This window comes from Macrobrachium rosenbergii, chromosome 9, assembly GCF_040412425.1.
Source record: "Macrobrachium rosenbergii isolate ZJJX-2024 chromosome 9, ASM4041242v1, whole genome shotgun sequence".
In the NCBI taxonomy this organism is placed as follows: Eukaryota; Metazoa; Arthropoda; class Malacostraca; order Decapoda; family Palaemonidae; genus Macrobrachium; species Macrobrachium rosenbergii.
The window spans coordinates 48,891,053-48,915,991 of NC_089749.1; the positions used below are offsets into that span (position 1 = coordinate 48,891,053).

Consider the following 24,939-nt stretch of genomic DNA (forward strand, 5'->3'; position numbering starts at 1 on the left):
TATATATATATATATATATATATATATATATGCATTAAATTATCAAACATTACACCGTTGTGATTCGAGATTAAAAAATGGTCATACCTGAATCGACGATGAACCCACCGTTCAGGAGCTCTGACTGCAGAATCGTGGAGAACCCTCATGTGCCCAAAAATCTCACAAAATTAACAGCTTCATAAGCATCAACAGAACCCTCTCATAAGCAACATACAGCTTTTTTCGACTATACATCTTTTCTACTTTTAAAGGCAGTGGCTCGGGGGTTTTGACCCTTCCTGTTTTCAGAAATTTTTATGGGATGATGTTGCTAGCCCCACGCCCTTTTCAAACTTGGCTGTAACAAACCACAGTCGAATGGCCTAATCACCACGGGCATAATCCCCTCCCAATGGATTTTTGTTAAGGAAACACGACAGTCGTTTTCACCCGTGTGGGATCGCACCTCGGTATCTCGCAGTGCAAGGAGAAATGATAAGTGAGTAGAGATCTCACGCATAAACCACGGAAACAATCACATAAAATCACTGACAAAAAAAAAATGTTCAGTGAGTGATCATCAAATCTCGAATCTGGATAAGAGATGATGTCTTTACTCCGCCACCACCCACTGTCTCACTCCCTCACCCACCGCAGTCTCCATGAAATGGCGTATCCTTGACGAGACCTTCAAGTGGAAAAGAAAAGAAGGAAGAAGAAAAAAAGAGAGAAAGACTACGTAATCCATACATATATATATACAGTGCATATATATGAAGAAAAAGAGAAACAATTATATAAAGGTATATATATTTATAAATATATGTATATGTATATTAACCAATGAGTCCTCACAACCAAAAGTAGGTGACCCCATGGATAAACATACGATTAAATCAATCACGTATGAACCCAAAAATACTTCCAAAACCTCATCTAAAACTAACCACAGAGCTAAACAGCATCTGGTCTAACCGTTCACACACACTAAGCCATTATTAATTCCTATCTACTCATCTATCCGTGTATATTTCTTTGTTTAAACAGACAGAGAGAGAGAAACAAAAAGAGAGAGAAACTCTCATGCACAGTAGACGAAAGACCACAGCACCCGGCATAAAGGAGATTCAATCGCTTCGGTCTTCATGAAATTCGGGTAGCCAAGAATACGAGACACGATTTCTCTCGGGAGAAACTTAAATCACTTTTCTCTCGCATCCACTCGCGAGGTAAAATAAAGAACAGTCTCTTGTAATGAACCTTTTAAGGATTTTTTCCTTTCTACTGATATATATATATATATATATATATATATATATATATATATATATATATATATATATATATATATATATATATATATATATATACGAAATGTTCAAAAAGTATCCGACCTTTATTCATACAAAATAGCCTACTCGTATCCAGATACAACAATCTTACACTAATCTCCTTCAAAGTAGTCCCCTTGGGCTGCCACACACTTCTCACAACGGTTCCACCACCATTATCAGAAGCAGAACTGGAATGCCTCTTTTGAGATGGCTCGCAGCTGGTCCGTCGCATTCTGTATGATGTCTTCTCTGGACTGAAGTCTGTCCCTTTCAGGGACATTTTCAGCTCGGGGAAAGGCCAGAAGTCACACAGACTGCGCAGCTTTTCTCAGAACTTTTCATTTGCTCTCTCTCTCTCTCTCTCTCTCTCTCTCTCTCTACCTGTGCTTCATCAGGCTCCCTATTCTCCTGACATGGCTGAGTGTGACTTCTGACTTTTCCCCAAGCTGAATATGCCCTTAAAAGGGGCAAGATTTCAGTCTAGAGAAGAAATTATGCAAAATGCAAAGGACCAACTGCACGCCATCTCAAAAGAGGCGTTCCAGTGCTGCTTCCAACAGTGGTAGAACCGTTGGAGGAAGTGTGTGGCAGGCCAAGGGGCCTACTTTGAAAGAGATTACTATAAGATTGTTGTATCTGAATACGAGTATTTTTATGAATAAAGGTTGGATACTTTTTGAACACACAATTGTGTGTGTACTGTATGTATATATATTATATAATATATATATATATATATATATATATATATATATATATATATATATATATATATAGTATATAATATATATATATATATATATATATATATATATATATATATATATATATATATATATATATATATATATATATACACACACACATATATATAAAACTACCCCGAAAACAATCCCGAAAAAATACATAGAAAGATAAAACTAAAAATATAATAAAATAAAAAAAACTAAAAAAGCAAAAATGGACTCCCAGACAATAACCAGCTCAGTGTGCGATCCTGGAATGCCGACCTTTTGTTTATATTTAATTCCCGAACGATCCACATTATTCATCACACAGAAAAGACCGGAGTGGCCTCGACCCGTCAGTATGCGCAAAAATGTAGATGCTTCGTTGTTTCTCCTGATCGGCTGTACTCTATACAAAAATTAAAATAATCCTGAGGTGATTCTCACTTTGAACTGCAACATCGTGTACAAAGGCTACATATTTTGTAATGGTCTTGTCATTACAACCCATTTTCAATGAAATACGACATTATGTACAAAGGCTAAGACCATTAAACCCCATTTTCACTGAACTACAACAATATGTAAAAAGGCTCTGTATCTTGTAATGGTTTTGTCATTACAAACCATTTTCACTGAACTACAACATTATGTAAAAAGGCTCTGTATCTTGTAATGGTTTTGTCATTACAACCCATTTTCACATGAACTACATAATTATGTAAAAAGGCTCTGTATCTTGTAATGGTCTTGTCACTGCAAACCATTTTCACAGAACTACAACATTATGTAAAAAGGCTTTGTATCTTGTAATGGTTTTGTCATTACAACCCATTTTCACTGAACTACAACATTATATAAAAAGGCTCTGTATCTTGTAATGGTTTTGTCATTACAACCCATTTTCACTGAACTACAACATTATGTAAAAAGACTAAGTATTTTGCAATGGGCTTGTCATTACAATCCATTTTCAATGAGCTACACCATTATATTCAAAAACTAAACATTTAACAAATGGTCTTGTCATTACAACCCATTTTCACTGAACTACAACATTATGTAAGAAGGCTATGTGTTTTGTAATGGTCTTGCCATTACAACCCATTTCAATGAACTACAACACTTTGTTCAAAAGCTACATATTTTCTAAATGGTCTTTTCATTACAACCCTTACTTTCTTCATCAACAATCCTTCAGTATCCTCTATACAACCTGCAACCCTTTTCAAGAACCATTCGCCCTACAACCCTACAAGCCGCAGCGCTCTTTCCACCCCATTTATATACAACCCTACCCATACAAACCATATTTCTTTATACAACCCTTTCCCATACTGCCCAAACACTTTACTTCAGCAATCAGAACCCTACAACCCTACCCACTACAACTCACTCTCCATTCCATTATCAACCATCACCCCATTTATACGCCACCCTCCCCATACAAACCATATCTCCTCTAGCAACCCTTTCCCATATTACCCATACACTTTCCTTTAGCAACCATCTCCTTAACAAGCCACAAAATTTTTACAATCCTTCTACCATAACCCCATAAAACAACTCTTCCTTACAGCTGAAACCTCTCTTTAGACGCCCTTCATGCTTACAACCCACAAACCATTGGTCTGACCTTACAACCCTCACCTTTCTTTAGTAAGTCCCCTATGTCACATTAAATTTTAAGGAGCCCTCCCAATTACAACCTACAAAAATCTTCAGCAACCCACAAGCACTTCTTTAACAACCTCCAACTCTAACCTAAACACTAACCATTCCTTTCTCCTGTAACCATCCCCTTTACAACCCACACAACCCTTCAGTAAACCACAAACCCCCTCCTACAACCACGAAAATCTTTAACAACCCACAAACCCCCATAGGCAAACCTTTCCCCCTACAACTCCTCACACCTCTCCACCCACGCCCCACTTACCTTCCCCAATGCTCAATACTTTTAAATAATAGACAAATACCAAGATTTGACATATAGGTGGTTCCAATTCCAGTTTCTGGAGATTAAGAGAAAAAACAACTTTTCCTGGAACAAATGTTGTTAAAAGAAACAACAATCATTGCTAGTAACAAGTTATATATATATATATATATATATATATATATATATATATATATATATATGACTATTTATCACATCACCGTGATTCATATACAATCAAAAGCTACAAACGTCCTTTAATATCAAATTCACTCTACCTCACTCCAGTAATATATTTTTTCATATATGTTACGAAGGGAATTTTTCGGTGATAATAAGTCCACCGTCCCGTGGGATCGAACCAGCGACGGACGGGGAATCAGGACTACACTGACACACTAACCAGTCGGCCACAAGAGGTATAAATGAATACCATCTCCCATCAGCCCACCCGTCGAACTCAGGTGTTTTATTTGGGAGACGATATCACCCACCTCTGCCATGTTGGCGTGTAGTGCGTTTGTCGCAAGCCATATTATGACTATTTATCACATCACCGTGATTCATATACAATCAGAAAGCTACAAACGTCCTTTAATATCCAATTCACTCTACCTCAAAGTAATATATTTTCATATATGTTACCGAAGAGGGAATTTTTCAGTGATAATAAGTCCACCCTCCCGTGGGATCGAACCAGCGGCGGACGGGGAATCAGGGACTACAGTGACACACTAACCAGTCACCCACAAGAGAGGTATAAATGAATACCATCTCCCATCAGCCCACCCGTCGAACTCAGGTGTTTTGCGTTTGGAGACGATATCCACCCACCTCTGCCATGTTGGCAACCCTCTGCGTTTGTCGCGTAGCCATAAATGACTATTTATCACATCACCGTGATTCATATACAATCAGAAAGCTACAAACGTCCTTTAATATCAATTCACTCTACCTCGGAAGTAATATATTTTCATATATGTTACCCAAAGGAATTTTTCGGTGATAAAGTCCACCGTCCCTTTCTTTCGAACCAGCGACGGACGGGGAATCAGGATTAAAGTGACACACTAACCAGTCGGCCAATTAGAGGTATAAATGAATACCATCTCCCATCAGCCCACCCGTCGAACTCAGGTGTTTTGCGTTTTGGAGACGATATCCACCCACCTCTGCCATGTTGGCGTGTAGTGCGTTTGTGTAACGTCCCATATTATGACTATTTATCACATCACCGTGATTCATATACAATCAAACCCTACAAACGTCCTTTAATATCCAATTCACTCTTTACCTCGGAAAAATAATATTTTCATATATGTTACGAAGGGGAATTTTAGGTGATAATAAGTCCACCCGTCCCATCGAACCAGCGATGGACGGGGAATCAGGACTTTTGACACACTAACCAGTCGGCCACAAGAGGGTATAAATGAATACCATCTCCCATCAGCCCACCCGTCGAACTCAGGTGTTTTGCGTTTGGAGACGATATCCACCCACCTTTCCCATGTTGGCAAATAGTGCGTTTGTCAAAAACCATAATATGACTATTTATCACATCACCGTGATTCATATACAATCATCAAGCTACAAACGTCCTTTAATATCCAATTCACTCTACCTCGGAAGTAATATATTTTCATATATGTTAAAGGGAATTTATCGGTGATAATAAGTCCACCGTCCGTGGGATCGAACCAGCGACGGACGGGGGAATCAGGACTACACTGACACACTAACCAGTCGGCCACAAGAGAGGTATAAATGAATACCATCTCCCATCAGCCCACCCGTCAAACTCAGGTGTTTTGCGTTTGGAGACGATATCCACCCACCTCTGCCATGTTGGCGTGTAGAGCGTTTGTCGCACGTAGCCATATTATGACTATTTATCACATCACCGTGATTCATATACAATCAGAAAGCTACAAACGTCCTTTAATATCCATTCACTCTACCTCCGGAAGTAATATATTTTCATATATGTTACCGAAGGGGAATTTTCGGTGATAATAAGTCCACCGTCCCGTGGGATCGAACCAGCGACGGACGGGAATCAGGACTATGACACACTAACCAGTCGGCCACAAGAGAGGTATAAATGAATACCATCTCCATCAGCCCACCCGTCGAACTCAGGTGTTTTGCGTTTGGAGACGATATCCACCCACCTCTGCCATGTTGGCCGTGTAGTGCGTTTGTCGCAGTACATGCCATATTATGACTATTTATCACATCACCGTGATTCATATACAATCAAAAGCTACAAACGTCCTTTAATATCCAATTCACTCTACCTCGGAAGTAATATATTTTCATATATGTTACCGAAGGGAATTTTTCGGTGATAATAAGTCCACCGTCCCGTGGGATCGAACCAGCGACGGACGGGGGAATCAGATAATCAAATGGAACTCGAATAGGTGGTGATAATGAAAAATAAAAACTGAATTTTCTTCGGACCGATGCCAGTGAAAATTAAAATAAGAATAATAATAATAGGAAATAATCAGCTTAGAATTGCCTATCTCCTACCGACAGAAATATAATTACGAGGCAAAGATACAGTAAATGAAGGAAAATATTACAGTTCCATTTTTACCGCTGATCATTCAGGTAAAATACAAAAGAATCAATCATGCAATATCAGAAAAAAAATTATCATTACGTCCAGACTGAAGAAATCTGTATGAAATTTGAAATATTGAGCTAATAAATAATAAAGATATAAATATTTTTCCCGGAAATGTTCATAAATTCAATACAAAAAAAGGCCAATTATTTTGTAATTTTTGAAAACAGGCAGCAGTGATACAATAACTAGAGAATAAAGATTTCAAAGTGAGATCATAAAAAGATGGGGTAAATAGCATAAATGAGTTTTAAAAAATACTCATAGCAACATGAGTCTTGAAATGGAGAAACAAACCCAAGGTTGTGTATAGGCACAAATCAATCTGTTCAGATTTATTTTTAAAATATTTGTACCCATACATAACTGTGGATTCATTTCTCCGGTGATATGGGTATATACATAAAAGCAATTCAGAATAACTTCTTTAACAGTAAATTAACTTGTCATCCCTTAATACCTCCGAGAGGAGGAAGAACAGGCTCCAAGGCCTCCTTAGCAACAAAAGGAACAGGAGAAACAAAAGGAACAGGAGATAAGGCGCTACTGGTAATGAACATGGCAGCTCTCGCCGTTAGTTACGGCGGTAAAGACTTAAATTATAAAATGAATGCGACAGGGAGACTATAGACAAAAAACCATTTCTCTTTTGTGTGAGAGAGAGAGAGAGAGAGAGAGAGAGAGAGAGAGAGAGAGAGAGAGAGAGAGAGAGAGCCAACAGTTGATTGAAAAAACTACGACAGCTTAGTGGTGTCTGGCCGTCGTATTATCTTTCTTTTTATAGAGGGTGAGGTCTTGAGGAGGTTTTTTAGGTGTCTATTCGCGTCTCTTTGCCAAATTTTGCACCATGCTACCACTAACGGTAGCACAAGTTTTACTATATAGCTAAAAGCGGTGAAAAATGCTTTACCAAATCAGTATTATTGGTAGTAAAATTTACACCAAGCTGCCAATACTGGTTTTAAAATATGTACCTTTTCAGCAACTAACCAGTATTAGTTGCAACAGTTTTACAAAGTTCTCTATACTGTTCAAAAAATTTTCAATAAGTTACCTATGTTTGTGGCAATATTTTTACCATGTACTCAGTAATGGTGGCAGCCAACGTTTGCACCGTGTTACCAATATTAGTAGCAAAATTTTAAGCTGGTACCAAATAATGGTGGAAAAGTAACAAGTAAGGAAAGTAACAAATTAACCAGGAATTCTGGTAACATGCAGCAAGCAGCCAATACTGGTTTCAAAATATGTACCTTGTAACTAATACTGGTAGCAAAGCTTTCTGCATGTAACCAGCACTGGTGGTAACATTTTCACCAAGTGCTCTATACTGGTGGAAACGTTTTCAACAAGTGACCTATACTGGTGGAAACATTTTCACCAAGTGCTCTATTCTGGTGGAAACATTTTCAATGAGTGATCTACACTGGTGGAAATATTTTCAACAAGTGACCTATGCTAGTGGAAAATTTTTCAATAATAGTGACCCATACTGGTGGAAACATTTTCAACACGTGACCCATACTGGTGGAAAATCTTTCAATAAAAGTGACCTATAATGGTGGAAAACTTCTCAATAAAAGTACCCTATATTGGTGGAAGCATTTTCAATACGCAACTTGTACTTGTTGAAACATTTTCACCAAGTACTCTATACTTTTGGAAAAATCTTCACCAAATACCTAGCACTGATGACAAAATTTGCATCGATCAAGTCACTACCCATGGCAAATTTTTCGTCAAATAACCAGTACCGATGGCAACATTTGCAACAAGTACCCAATGTCGGTTTCAAAATTTGCTCGAAGTGACCGAAATTGGCGCAACTACAGAAGTCTGGCGAACACCACTTTGACAAGTAAGTGTGGCTTCACTTTTTCACCAAAATAGAAAAAGAAAGATTGTCTATTTGGTGTAAAATCTGTAAAAAAAAAAATTCTACAAATGCCAAAAAGTCTGTTCATGTGATAATTAAAATTATACAGTGCTTTCGATGCTTTATTGCATGATACAACAACTACAACAGGCCACAATACCTGACAATAACAAAAACAACACCGGAGATGAAAACATATACACAGCACTAAATAAAAACAACAGAGGAGATGACAACACCACCAACACAAAAAACACCACCACCAACAACATTAGCGGAGATAACAAAAAAAAAAAACAACAAAAGCACCAGGACGACAAAACCAACAACAGCAGCAGCAGGGACAACACCCACCACCAACAACAACAACGACAACACCAATAACAACAACAACAGCGGAGACGGCAACGCCCAACATCAACAGCTGAGATGACAACATCCAACAACAATAGCGGAGACAACACCCCACAACAACAACAGGGGAGACGACAACACCAAACAACAACAGCGGAGATGACATCATCATAAACAACAGTAGTGGAGATGACAACATTAAACAACAACCACAGCGAAGAACGACAATACCCTACAATAACAACAGATGAGACGACAACACCAAAAACAACAACACCAAAGGCGAGAAAACCAACAAACAACCACAACAACGCTAAGTATACTACCCAAAAAAAACAGTCATAAATATTCAAGACCAAAGCCCCCCCCCCAAAAAAAAAGTTATTACAATAAAGATGAAAAGGAAGATGCAGAAGAACTCTTACTGTAACAATTCAACAACAGTTCTCTCTCTCTCTCTCTCTCTCTCTCTCTCTCTCTCTACGAAGTGGTGCGGCGCCAAAAGTAGCCAAAACTGGGTCGTAGATCGAAAAACAATTAAAAATCAAATAAACGCACAGAGTTACACGAAAATGGACCAAATATTCCAATTTATTTGGAATCATAAAAAATCCCATTTCAAAAACTGAGAATTTCAATTATCCTTCCAAAGTTCTTTTAAACATCAAAGAGCCCATTTTTCTTCACTTGTAAAAACGGCGGCCGTTGATCGAACAACAATTATTAAGCATCAAGACAACTGCGTTTTATCCTTCCATTAAAGGTGAGTGTGTGTAAGCTAAATATGAAAGGAAGTAAATACATACATATATACATACATACATACACACATATATATATAGACATACTTTATATATATATATATATATATATATATGTATGTATGTATATATATATATATACACACACACATACACATATCGCGTCAATGTATTTACATCAAATACACAAAAATGTCCAAAAAATTAATCTGCAACAGAAATGAAAAATTCTAACAATATCTACCAACTATTGCCGGGGAATCAGATCTGTAGTGGAAAATCTCGGGATAGAGCCCAGACTGAATAAAAATAAAATTACTGCGAAAAAATACGACAATCATTACAATAAATTCCTTGAAAACAACCTTCCTGATTACACTGCCAAAGAGACTGTAACATAAGTTTCAGAACAAACTGCAAACTACAAAGAGAGAGAGAGAGAGAGAGAGAGAGAGAGAGAGAGAGAGAGAGAGAGAGAATGCGCGTAAGAAAATTGCAAGGTTAAAGTTTTAGGAAAATGGGATTGGCAAACAGCACCTATGAACATGACGCATCAACTCTACAGTACGCAGTAAACAGACTAAATATACGGCAAGGTCTACAGAATACATTCCCTACACCTTGATATACAGTCCACAATACGAGTCTCTGTGATCGAGTTCCCAAACCATTCACTTTTACAATGCGGAGAAATCTCCCCTTACTCTGTATTTCCAACAGCATCTAACCCGTCTTTTTTGAAGAGGCGGTGGCGCTATCACTTGGATAACCCTATCACCACGTTTTATTTGCAATGAACTTCCCTGATTTGGGCAAAACATGCCCATCTCAGTCTCTCAACAGGAGAACATATATACGTTCAGAGCCTTCGGATGAAACACCTGTATAAAAGCACACCTGGACAAACAAAACTGAAATTATATATAAATAAAGAGAGGAAAAAAATTACAAGACTTCAAACCTACGCCAAGGCTAAGCAATCCACCTCTGAAAATGTCCCTTCTCCCTAGATGTGACATTCCTCTCTTTCCCAAAACCTAATTGCTTGTTTAGTGGTCGCTAGGTCTGCCTCCGGTAACGCTTTGCCTTACCCCATAAACAAACAAGCAAGCAAAAAAAAAAAAATGAACCAACAATGATTCAGTTGCGGCATTCTTTCCTTCAACTTCCAAGCTTCGGAATTCTCGTCCTGCTTCGGTTTCCTCCTGAAATAAAACCTTACTGCTTCTAAGAGACAAAAAGTCCATCGTTTCCTTCCTTTCTCTCTTTCCTTTCTGTTGGGGGGGAAGGGGGGGGCTGGGGAGGGTGCGGTCACTGGGTCGCTCGTAATGAAAACAAACGTTCTGTATCCAATCGATTAACATAAGATGACCTCTCGTGACCTCAGAATGGTCATCCATTTCATAAGCATGAAGATAGCAATCAATAGAAAAACACAGATGTAATCAAAACAAATAAATAAATAAATAGGCTACCAAACATCTGAAATAAGACGACCCTTTCACGACTCCACAATGGCCATCCACGAAGAGTCACGCAAACAGCAAACATCATAATCTCCCCCAATCTGTTACAAGTGATGAGGACGAAGAAATAGATATCCTGCAAAACAGGAAGTCTCTCTCTCTCTCTCTCTCTCTCTCTCTCTCTCTCTCTCTCTCTCTCTCTCTCTCTCTCTCTCTACACGAAAGCTCAGCTTCTTTTATGTGATTGGTGGGGTGGGGGAGATGAAGGGGGTAATGCAAGTTAAGAAGGAAGTGACGAAGGGAGGTGAAAGAGTTCCTTCAGGGAATCTGTTATGTCACTTGTTGTCGAAAGTGGTCAAAGACATAATGAAGAAACTGATGTCACTGTTTTCCAGCGCCATGGGCTGGCAGCCCCATCCCAAAAAATTCGCTTTAAAACGCTGGGCTAACCTCATCTGGGCATACTCACTTTGAGAGAAAAATTGATTTGTTGATTTTATATATATATATATATATATATATATATATATATATATATATATATATATATATATATATATGTATATACAGATATAAAGGTGTGTGTAAAAATATATGTATATGTATATATATATATATATATATATATATATATATATATATATATATATATATATATATATATATACATACAGAGAGAGAGAGAGAGAGAGAGAGAGAGAGAGAGAGAGAGAGAGAGACGTAAACCAATGTGTAATCACACATTCCTTCCCCAAGGTAGTGCTCAAAATGTCTGACCACTAATTACGCCGTATGGTAAAGAAAACAAGACGAAGAACATATGATATAATTAATGATTATTAAATGTAAATTGCCAGCGAAAATGAGGCTCCTTTTGTGCAACACAGACATTGCAACCTCTCTCTCTCTCTCTCTCTCTCTCTCTCTCTCTCTCTCTCTCTCTCTCTCTCTCTGCAAAACTGGCCCTTTCTCTATCCCAGGCAGTAAATATATGTTCACCTTCGGAAAAAGAGGGTTTTAAAAGTGCTCGGTTAAACATTTTCCTTTGTAAAACTAAGGAAGCCAAGAAAAAGGAAAACACCTTTTGCCTCAGCCAGCGTTAGGAAGATAATTGCGGAAACTATTTTCGCTCACTGCTTAAAGGTGTGTGTATATATGTATGTATGTATGTATGTATGTATGTATGTATATATATACATATATATAATATATATATATACGTATATGTGTGTGTGTGTGTGTGTGTGTGTGTGTTATAGAGTTATCTCAAGTCCACAATTAAAACTGAAGCAGGAAAACCGGTCAATAACTCTCCAATATAATCCGTCCTCCAAACATCGCGTTAAACGTATTAATGACAAACACTTGAAAAATTTCTGCTCTTTGGGAAAAAGAAGTTCTTGCCACTGGCCACTATTAAAGACCGTCCATTAAAATTAAAAAGGTTTCTGCAGAAAAAATACAAACAATAAAATGCGTGAAAAGTTCCAGAACGACTCTGGAAGGGATAAGCATCGTGGAAACTTGCCCCATTTAATATCTGGAGCGTTCTGGGGCGACCCAGATATTTTATGGTCGAGTATTTATCAGTTTTTACTGATGCGCCGAGGATGAAGGGCGGGGGGGAGGGGGGAAGGGGGAGCTCGGACGATGACTGCAATATCAAGTGCTTATAAATTCCTGCAAAGTTTGCTGAAATGAGTTTGAATATTACGACAGTAAAAACAAGGATATTTTCTTCCCCTTACCCCCACTAGTTAGAGCATCATTATTATGGTCAACAAAACGACAAATACTTGAACTGCTTTCGCTGCTGCTACTACTACTACTCACTGATCTTAACGAATAATGATATTACTGATTATCTATCTGTAAACTGATGCTCCTCTTACCACGACAACAATAATAAAACATGAACAAAAACAACAACAATTGCTGGAAAGTTTTAAAATTTAAATCAGCACGACCAACTTATCAATATCATGATTCAGATTTCCTAAGGAGAAAACTCTTGGAGGATATTTCCACAGGTTCCAGCAAAATGGACGGGCTATTATTTTTAGTACGAGACTACTGAGGGGCACAAGATCACTTAGGCTATATTCTAACAGACCACATCATCTGACGACAACCGCCGTGCAAGGCTGCCTTAATCTGATAATAAAGAAGCAAAGATGGCGCAGGGATACCTCAGTCTCACAATGAGTCATGCAAGGCCATCTTCATCTGACAACAAAGGTCATGCAAAGCCACCTTAATCTGACAACAAGGTCGTGCAGGGCCATCTTAATCTGGCAACAAAGGTCATGCAAGCCCAACTTAATCTGACAACAAAAGTCGTGCAAGTCCATCATAATCTAACAACAAAGGTCGTGCAAGCCCATCTTAATCTGACAACAAAGGTCGTGCAAGTCCATCTTAATCTGACAACAAAGGTCGTGCAAGTCCATCTTAATCTGACAACAAAGGTCATGCAAAGCCACCTTAATCTGACAACAAAGGTCGTGCAAGACCATCTTAATCTGACAACAAAGGTCGTGCAAGGCCATTTTAACTTGCCAACATAAGTCGTGCAAAGCCATCTTAACAACAAAGGTCGTACAAGGCCTTCTTAATATGACAACAAAGGTCATAAAAAGCCATCTTAATATGACAGCAAAGGTCATGCAAGGCCACCTTAATCTCACAACAAAGGTCGGACAAGGCCATCTTAATCTGCCAACAAAGGTCGTGCAAGGCCACCTTAATCTGACAAAGGCCGTGCAAGGTCACGTTAACAAAGGCCGTGCAAGGCCACCTTAATCTGACAACAAAGGTCGTGGAAGGCCACCTCAATCTGTAAAGGTCGAGGAAGGCCACCTTCATCTGACAAAGGTCGTGCAAGGCCACATCAATCCGACAATAAAGTTCGTGCAAGGCCACCTCAATCTGATAAAGGTCGTGCAAGACCAGTTGAATCTGACAACAAAGGTCGTGCAAGGCCACCTTATTCTGACAAAGGTCATGCAGGACCAGTTGCATCTGACAAAAAAGGTCGAAAACCTTGACCTAACAACAAAGATCGGACCAGAATGTCCTAACCCAGGTGCACTAGATAATAACAGTAGCATTTTTTTTCTATCATGAAGTAGGTAGAACTTTGAAACTTAACATTCCCTTACCATTGTATTGTTAATCCACATTTCGATGAACTATTTCCGAAAGAATAAAAGTTACCAAGGGTCACAGAGAAAGGTAAAATGAGAATATGAAAAATAAAAACGTAACTCCACCGAGCTTAGAATAATTAAGAGAGCAATGTGAATGATAACTTCATAAAACTGTATATAATAATAATAAGATCAGGAAATACGCTAAAGAACTGAGTCACGTTCAATTACTCCCTCCGGAGGACGAAATGTCGTTACGCTCCCGGTCATAAACCGATTTGTGGAACTCTCGAAGACGAGAGGAATAAACAGACCTATTTTTCCGGCTTAACTTGATTTCGGGAGACCCTCCAGACTCTCAGTTTCTCTCCTCTCGAACACCGTTTGTGATGTCGAATCACGCAATCCCGAACTTATTTTGAAATTGAAAAAAAACAACTTCACTACTGAGCTTATACTATAAGTATAAATTACCCAAAATGCTCGGGAATGAACTTGAATCGATTATAGGAGACAAAAGATCACTACTGAACTTGCATTGGTTGAATTTACATAAATAAAAGAGATTTGTATTGAACTCATACTGAACAAAATAAACAGTCATTACAGATATTATACTAATTAGTAAAAATTCTAAATAAATTTTTATCTAATTTACACTAACGTTCAGCTCTGAGCTCACATTGAAAATACTAAACTTTAAACTTTAAATAATTCCGATAAATATAAATGTCAGCACTGAATTATAGTCTAACGATTGTAATGAATGAAAAGATCATTAACGGATCTGACTGACTATTAATAACAGAAACCTCAGGACTGAACTTACGTAGAATCTAGCCAGCAAAATCCTCCGTCGTGAAGAAAGCTGTATATAATGTACAAACTCTCAGTATTGAACTTATCCTACGAAATGAAACGCAGTGTGTAGCAGACACACACTAGGCTACTAGTAATGAAAACCAGGCTTAACTATCACAAACCCTTACATATGACAATGCACAGCAACATATTGAACCTGATACAATTTTAGTGCCAGTGCAAAATGAATTCAATCCTGCGGTCCTTTTTAATAAGCCAGTATCATTATAAAATCAAATATTTCCCGACATCTCGACGTCTTCATGGCGTGGATCATAACTATTTTGACTTTCATTTCAGGCCAAATAAATGATAAAAATGGTAAAAATTATAAAAATGATAAGGTGTTACAAAATTTTCTAAATAACTTTGAAGGTCCGGTGCTAGCGGCTAAGAATAACAACGTGGCCCAAGAGGTGCCGAAGTCAGTAAGTGGATAAATATTAACAACTGAAAATACTGAATGAGAACCAAAAGAGATTAAAGGGTTATCAGATGGTCAGAAAAACTCTCCAATTATCAAGGAAAAGCTTCGTCTGGGAAATCAGCAACACCATACAGCCTCGAGAACAACAATATACTTTATACGCTACATCACCAAAACAACAACGCACAGGCCCTACAACAACAAACAAAATGTGAGTTAAACGTCAACATACTGACTCTACAACACGAAATAGAACACCATTAGGCCTGTAGAGACCAACAACAGAAGAGATAAGTTGCCCGTCAGGGCGGCGTCCCTGCAATAATAAACAAGTAAAAAACGCGTCGAAGTTTCTTCGGCGCAATCGAATTTTCTGTACAGCCGCGGCCCATGAAACTCAGCCACGGTCCGAAGGTGGCCTCAGCCACGGCCCATGAAATTCTTAGCCACGGCCGATGAAACTCAGCCACGATTTGGTTTAACCTTAAATAAAATAGAACAAGTAAAAAATGCGCCGAAGTTTCTTCGGCGCAATCGAGTTTTCTGTACAACGTACAATGCTGTATGAAACTTTTAGCCGCGGCCCATGAAACTCTTAGACGCGGCCCAAGAAACTTTCAGCCACAGTCCGGTGGTGGTCTGTGTTGTTAGCACCTATAGAGGTGCCAAACGCATGATCATGGCTAAATTTCACCTTAAATAAAATAAAAACTACTGAAGCTAGAGGGCTGTAATTTGGTATGTTTGATGATTGGAGGGTGGATGATCAATATACCAATTTGCAGTCCTCTAGCCTCAGTAGTTTTTAAGATCTGAGGGCGGACAGACAGACAAGCAGCAACCTCAATAGTTTTCTTTTACATAAAACTACGCAACATGTTATCCAGGGAATTTGGTTATGGGGCCAGCAACTGTAACCTGGAAGTCATCCATCTTAGAGAGAGAGAGAGAGAGAGAGAGAGAGAGAGAGAGAGAGAGAGAGAGAGAGAGAGAGAGAATTTAAACATATGAATAGAATATAGAATTTAGGCTACAGGCCAAGCAGTGGGACCTATGAGGTCATTCAGCGCTGAAAGGGAAATTAACAGTAAAAGGTTTGCAAGGTGTAACAGGAAGAAAACCTCGCAGTTGCACTATGACTCAACTGTTAGGCGAGGGTGGAAAGTAAGAGGAAGAAGGAGAATATGAATGGAGGTGCAAAAAGAGGAATGAAAGCGACTACAGTGCACCGCATGAAGTGCACTGACAGCAGTATCCCCCTACGGAGTTTAAAATTAAGTATGGTGATGACCAGGCAAACTAACTTCATTTGTAAAAATAAGTCACTCTCTGACAAAGAAATAATTCAATTAGATAACTAATAAACTGATAAATTAAGGCATCACATGGCAAATCAGTGTATGAGCCAACGACTGTGATACATTCAATCAGTCAACAGGAAGTTCTTAAATAACATCTGAATATTTCTGCACACAATGAAAAACATTAACTGAGTATTTGTTCCGGCATGCAATCTCAAAACAATAACTTGTCAATCTTAACCGTATATATATTTCAGTGACATGAGCTGTTTCTTCCCTACTACTGTTATGCTCTAGAATTCTTCAACTTCTTCCGTTTTCCTGGACTAGAAAACAGCACTACATTCCCCTTCACACGCTTTCCCGGGAAGAACGTAATGAAAACATGGCAAGTTCGAAACAAATGATGTAAAATCTTTGATTCACTTGTAACAAAATTGGTCGAATTTAACTTTAAAAAAAGAATTCACTAATGGGACTAAACACTGAACCTAATCATTAAAAAGTCTGCTGAAAATACATATACAGGGTGTCCCAAAAATCATGCCCCATAGGAAAAGTATAAATTAAACCCACTAGGACTTTTAATTAAATTCATCAATTATCAGTTAGTTTATCAGTTACAAGACATGTTCAACATGACATACATTTACCTTTATAAATTTTATAGCCATTTTTAAACAAAAATCAAAGTGTTAAATACATTTTCTATGTGCCCAGACTTTTGAGACACCCTGTACATTACCCAGGCCACTGAAGAAACCTAATGATTAAACAGACTAATAAACAGAACTAAACATTAAACAATCTACTGAACGAGCCTAAACATTAAACAGCCTACTTAACAGGCTTAAACATTAAAGCCTGTTAAATAGGCTTCATCATTAAAGTCTGTTAAATAGGCCGAAACATTAAAGTCTATTAAACAGGCCGAAATATTATAGTTTGTTAAACAGACCTAGACATGAAAGTCTATCAAATAGGCCTAAACATTAAAGTCTGTTAAATAGGCCTAAAGTCTGTAACATAAGTCCAAACATAAGTCCAAGCACTGAACACTCCAGTTTACAGACATAACATCACTACAGACCAAAACATTAAACAGTTCACAGAACAGGCCCAGACATTACACAGTATATTGTACACGTCACCCCACAGGCCTAAATCCATTAAATATGACTCAAGTACACTCTCCGCCTCATAGGCCTAAACGCTGAATAACCAGTCAAATCTGGCTAAAGATCAAATAACCTATAGAATGAAGCCTCCCCCAATCTCGAAAATCAATCATGCATCAATTAATCACCTTTCCTTATCAGTAAGAGTCTAGGCTCACACTCGCTGATAAGCCACATAATACTATGAGTGACAATAAAAGCAAATATGTCGATGAAGTTAATAAAAATAATGGCAGTGATAAAGATATTTGCTTTGAAGAAAAGCATTCGCAGGAGTTTTCCGATGCAATCAATGCTATATGTAAAGATAGTACCGGTATGACCTAAATTCCAGTACATTCCTCTTGATATTTAGGTCAAAAATGCTAAAATAAGGTGTCACTGGAATCTTCATTAATGATATATATTTTATGACCTAAATTCCAGTACATTCTCTTGATATTTAGGTCAAAAATGCTAAAATAAGGTGTCACTGGAATCTTCATTAATGATATACTGTATATTTTATCTTAACCTAATTTGGGCTCCTTGCTTTGTCCAGGAAGCAGATATGAACAATAGTGATGATAGTGACAGCAACTATTGAAAAGCGTCATGGGATTTTCGTGGATACTCCCTGCGAATCTCTGAGGTTTCCATGAACAATAATAATAATAATAATAATAATAATAATAATAATAATAATAATAATAATAATATAGTCCCCTAATTCAGTGATACCACAGCCTTGTGTCACCATCGAGGAGCACCGAGATCGATCCCAAGCGGGGGAGCCGATGTCTTAGTTCCTATTACTGGAAAATTCATGGCACCCATGAAACCCAATGCAGTGAATTATGCAATGAGAATTACCCGACTGCTGTGGGTGTCAGCCAGGGCTGAAAAGACACTGAATAACCAACTCGGTTAATCACGTACACAGTAGTTAGTTCACTGCAGTGGGTTTCTGCCAGGATTGAAAAGGGGATGAGGCTAGTTCTGGAGTAGTTCTCTCAATGCATAAAATCTATTAACATTAAACCTGAAGAAAATAAAGGGGGATTTAATTCTCACAGCTTCAGGAACTCCGGATCGAGAGTAATTCACGAAAAATATTTAATAATAACCGACCCCTGACTGCCTACGAGGAAGGTGGACGCAAAGAACGTAAGCTCCAAATCTCGATGGCTTCCCGTCAAGTAAATGGAGCCATTTTCCGAAAAGATGATAAAATCTTGCCTCGTTACGGCAGTGTTGCCTCAGGGCTGACATGCAACATCAATAAAGGTTTTCCTTCTCTTTTATTTGGTTCCTTTCTTACACGGACAGAGGCTTTGTATCCACCTGCGTCGATCCGATAATTGTGTCTGCTTGTCAGTCTGTCTGTCGGTAATGTATCTCAAAAATCTCTCGCCGGAGTCCACAGATATTTTGTGAAGGTATGAATTATAGTTTAAGGAAAATGGACCAGGATCTGCAAACGATGAAAGTATGTTGACACATTCATTTACCCTGCACTGGCGGAGGTATGTTCCCTCCTCCCAGAGCACTTTCTAGGTATTTCCTTCTTCTTTTTTTCATTTCCTTCTTTTCTTGCAGAGATGAGGGTCTCATCGCAATAGTAAAACAACGGCACAGTTTTTATCGCAGCATCTCTGGGCGGAAGTGCTCTGTTTTTATTTTATTTTTTTTAATCTCTGGCGCGCATCACGCGAGGTAAAGTTCTTAATGAGGTCGCCTGTCGTGACACAGAGTGGCATAATTGCGGGCAATGTTAACTATGTATTAAATTTCGTGAATATGGTCACACTACACAACTGAAATTCTAAAGTAATATACTACGCGTTATTCAATGCATATACATGAAAAGGCTTCAAAAAATAACTATCATCTAAAATGTATACGGTCAGGTACCACTTCAGCATTTGCATTGTATAGGTCATTCTATGCCAATACTTAGACAATTCAGCAGAATAACAAATGATTTTTAAAATTCCTCTCACCTTCCAAGATATGATTACACTGAAATAGCAAAACCCCAAATTTAACGAAACGCAATTGGTCAAGAGGCAAACAAGGATTACTCACGTAACAGCCACACAATGCCGACAGCCTTTAACATCGTTGACCGTAGAGAAAGTTAACTGTGCATTTCCTCACACCTCAGCGCATGGTTACCAATCCGTAAACAAGTTTTGCCAACCGAACAAACACTATTGTCTTCACTAATCAGGCTTGCCAACATGGACAACACAAGCATCTGAGTCACCAATTCACTTAGATTTTTTACAAAATATTTCGATATTTCAAAGGAACAACTTCCTGTCCGTTCTAATTATTTAGATCCAGAACCCGAATTTATATAAAAGAGAGAGAGAGAGAGAGAGAGAGAGAGAGAGAGAGAGAGAGAGAGAGAGAGAGAGAGAGAGAGTCATTTGTATATTGTTATATTGTTAAGGAAATGGTTGTGCGAACTTTCAACTAAACTTAGCGACATGATACGAGCGGCAATGGGTCATAATGATGATTCTTATATTGTCCAATGACAAACGGACAAAAAACATGTACCATATATATATATATATATATATATATATATATATATATATATATATATATATATATATATATATATATATATATATATATATATATATATATATATATATGTATATATATATATATATATATATATATATATATAATATATATATATATATATATATATATATATATATATATATATATATATATACACACATATATGCACAACACGTGACGTGTGCGTGCACGTGCAAACAAGCGAAGGACGGATACACAAACGCACGGCAATGCAGGTTCGCACATAAACGCCGGCCTAAAGACACACGTCCTTGACATTTGCCGAATAAAAGACTTTTTTTTTTATTACTGCCTCTGTCAAACGTGTGTATGTATTTGGGAGTCAGGCAGTTTTTGTGACAATCACAACAAGGCTTCACAAAAGTAAAAGCTTTTCATGCTAAAAAACATAGAGTATACAGCGAGTGGGTGTCTGTGTCAGCCACTCTGTCTGTCCGTGTGAATGTGTCACATCTGAGTTACCAAGGGGTAAAAGTACGTAAACTGGAGGAAGGGATATTTGCTGAGGTGAATATAAAAGAAAAGAATGCAGAGTTATGGAAAATGGACTTTTTCCTGTCCTATCACTGTACTGTAGGTAGGCTTCTTTCTTATCTTTATATATACAAGAATTTTTATCACATCACCGTGATTCATATACAAGCATTACGCTACAAACGTCCTTTAATATCCAATTCGCTCTACCTCGGAAATAATATATTTTCATTTATGTTACCGAAGGGGAATTTTTTAGTTGATAATAAGTTCGTCGCCTCGTGGGCTCGAACCACGGAAGACAAGAACTCGGACTACAGTGACGCGATTTTAACCACACGGCCAACGCCCACGAGACGACGAACTTATTATCAACTAAAAAATTCCCCTTCGGTAACATATATGAAAATATATTATTTCCGAGGCAGAGCGAATTGGATATTAAAGGACGTTTGTAGCTTAATGCTTATATATTCACACACACATATATATATATATACAGTATATATATAATATATATGTATATGTATGTATATATATATATGTAGAGAGAGAGAGAGAGAGCTAAATAACAAATATACATGAGGAATAATTATGGCGATACTGAACCATGTATCTTCACAATAAGTTTGGAAACATGAGAGAGAGAGAGAGAGAGAGAGAGAGAGAGAGAGAGAGAGAGAGAGAGAGAGAGAGAGAGAGAGAAATTAATAATACATATACGTGAGGAATAATTATGTCGATACTGAGCCATTTCATCTCCATAATAAGTCTGAAAACATGAGAGAGAGAGAGAGAGAGAGAGAGAGAGAGAGAGAGAGAGAGAGAGTCTACGGCTGAAAATCAGAACGACAATACCGGCCAGGAACCCATCACATGACATCACATTAACTGACTTCATCTTCCGAGGACGTCAACGACCCGCTGATGAATAGGCGCGGACTTCCCGGATGTCAAGACAGAGGTGGCAAAATCACACAATAGCAGAAGAAAACAAAGAGACTTTCAGATGGCCCACTGTCTAAAGAAAGATGCGAACAAAAATGAACGTCATCTCACTACGTCAATATAATCATTGTTCTTTGTGGCAGTGTCGTGATGTTCACCCAAGAAGCGAAAGTTTCAAATCAAATATATTTTATGAAATAAGATGCGTACACACACTATATATATATATATATATATATATATATATATATATATATATATATATATATATATATATATATATATATATATATATATATATTGGACCCCAGTATAATATACTTCCAAATCAGCAGTTATCTCTCTCTTGAGGGTGTGTTCGTGTAAAATGTTTACCGGACCACAAAGAGAGAACTTAACTTGACTGGAACTAGTGCTTTCACCTTTCTTTTGTCACCTCAAGGTTCACAATGAAATGAATATAAGCGTACACCTTTATTTCCACAAGACGATGTCCCCATGAAGTAACCTGCTTGATGTCCTCCCAAAATATTATTATTATATTATTATCATTATTATTATTATTATTATTATTATTATTATTATTATTATTATTATCCAGATGGTCAACCCCTATTCACATGGAACAAGCCTACAGGGACAATGACTTGCAGTTCAATCTTCCTTAAGTATATAGTACTCATTTGACAAGTGTAACACCCATTTGCTCTTAAGCAAACCTATCCGTTGATTAAATACATAACCCCGGGGTGTCTACACAGATAGCAAAGTGTTCACCTCTCTGACCGGTCAGCTGCGGATTTGAACCCTCGCCACAGACTCCTAAGAAGTCCGAGGCTGCTGCTCTAACCGACTTGGCCATCGCGGCTCTAAATTCATAAATAAAGATAAAAATTAAAAAAAACTATTAAGTTAAAAAAACAAGGTGAATTGTTTCAAGGTAGTAATCCATTGTATCTTCTCTTGAACTTTTGAGTTTCTTATTACACAATACCTCATGGAAACTGTTCCACTATCCAACAGGCCAACAGAAAAAAAGATAATACAGGGTCAATGGGACAACAGACCAATGCTTATGTTCAAATTTCGCCCTTCTGTTCAGGTAATCTACATAGCCTAGATTCGAGGACGTCTCTACGGTTAGGCCTAGATTCATTAACATGGATTAATGCTTTTAAAGGCCTTTGCCCAGTCGATTCTATGGCCAGAATTTACCCAGTGGCTCTACAAGGTATTATTTGCCAGACCTTTCGAGACTGCATATTCATGCTCTTTGGGTTTTGCAAAATGGCTTTAGGATCTGCCTCAAATAAATTCCATTCTGAATATGGGGTGTTGTATATTATAGTATTACCATTTCTACAGCTATTTTGAATCAACATATATTTTACGTGTATTTAACCTTAGAACATAACCCTTGTGTTTACTCTTTTATACACTCACACACTATAAACAAACAAACAAACACACACACATATATGTGTGTGTGTATCTAAAAGTTTAGTGTAGTATATATGTGCATATATATAATCTGTATATTTATATATATATATATATATATATATATATATATATATATATATATATATATATATATATATATATATATATATATATACAGATAGATAGGTAGGTTTGTGTATATACATACAGTACACGTGTATATATTAACATATATACACATGCACTAAAGATCGCGATATTCACAACGAGAGCCCTTCACCTCCAACATAAAAACATAACAGGAAAAACTCAAACACTACAAACTACAATAAAAAAACCGATGAAGCCACTTCACCGTAAACTATCAGTAAATAATACAAAACAAAACGTCCTTCCTTTTTCCCTCCCCCTCCCCAAGGGGCCCGACCCCATACTTCCGGGAGTAGGGGTAGATGGAGTCAAACCGTTACATTTAAACTTCCATGTTGAATCTCATGAATGTTAGGTTGCGGCGGAGGGGAGGCTGACCGACCGGTGGGGGGCGGGGGGCGGTTGCGGTGGAGGGGAGGGTGTTTATTTTTCATCCCGGAGTCCCGTCTCGAGTTATAATGCAAACTTAAAAAGTTAAACTCGACAAGAAAGGAATTCTGTTGAACGAGGTTTGACCTTAATCTCCCCGTGCAAAAAGTAACTTGGAAATCGATAGCGCAAGTTGAAGGATTAGTTTAGTTCATCTTCGTGTCTTCAATTTTTCTCCATTTATTATTATTATTATTATTATTATTATTATTATTATTATTAACATTCACCAGACGCATTTTAATAAAGGAGAAAGGTTGTCTCAGTTATCAGCCCACCAATCCTTAGCAAGTCTTTTCTGGGGTGAAATTGCAAGCTCCACATTCAGCCCCACGAATGTCGAAGAGAAATTACGCGTCAACGGTATACGGAATCTTTTGGTTCTCACCATTCCAAATACTGCCCATACCCATAGCTGCTCAACAATGCTGATGATACAACAACCAGTATTTCGGCGAACAATATCATTATCTATCACGCCCACATTGCAAACTATAAAGACTTAACGAGCAACAAATTTTTTAGCAAAATTAAAATGTAAATAAACAAGTGGTGTCTGGGACGGACAATGCTCCAATGGTTGCATATCAAATTCCTCTTTCCTCCTAACCTTTACATATGACCTTGACCTTTAGGTCCACCACACACGATGTTGAATCAACATCATCCTGTATGCATCTTCAAAGATGCATGCGGAACCAGGCGCGCAGACAACTCGGTTACTAAATTCCTACAAACTGTAAACCGCGGGCATAACATAGGCGAATCATCTAACATGTAAATATATAAACAATGAATGGGTTACCTTACATAAGAACAGATTATACGAGGACGGAAGTTATACCTTGGCGACTTAAAGCATACATAAATTCCTATAAGTTTGTGTACTTTATATAGATGTGT

At 37.8% G+C, this 24,939-nt stretch overlaps 2 protein-coding genes across 3 annotated transcripts in view; one reads left to right on the plus strand and one right to left on the minus strand.

Annotated features, from left to right (window-relative positions):
* The window catches only part of LOC136841977 (probable DNA replication complex GINS protein PSF3), a 14,783-nt gene extending 5,905 nt beyond the window's left edge, over positions 1-8,878 (plus strand). The window contains exon 2 of the mRNA XM_067109382.1: positions 8,645-8,878. Within this exon, the coding sequence (XP_066965483.1) occupies positions 8,645-8,878 (234 nt within the window). The remainder of the gene's footprint in view (positions 1-8,644) is intronic.
* Positions 1-24,939, minus strand: part of LOC136841767 (phosphatidylinositol 3,4,5-trisphosphate 3-phosphatase TPTE2-like) — a 159,281-nt gene that overhangs the window by 123,316 nt on the left and 11,026 nt on the right. The gene's annotated exons all lie outside the window — the stretch shown is intronic.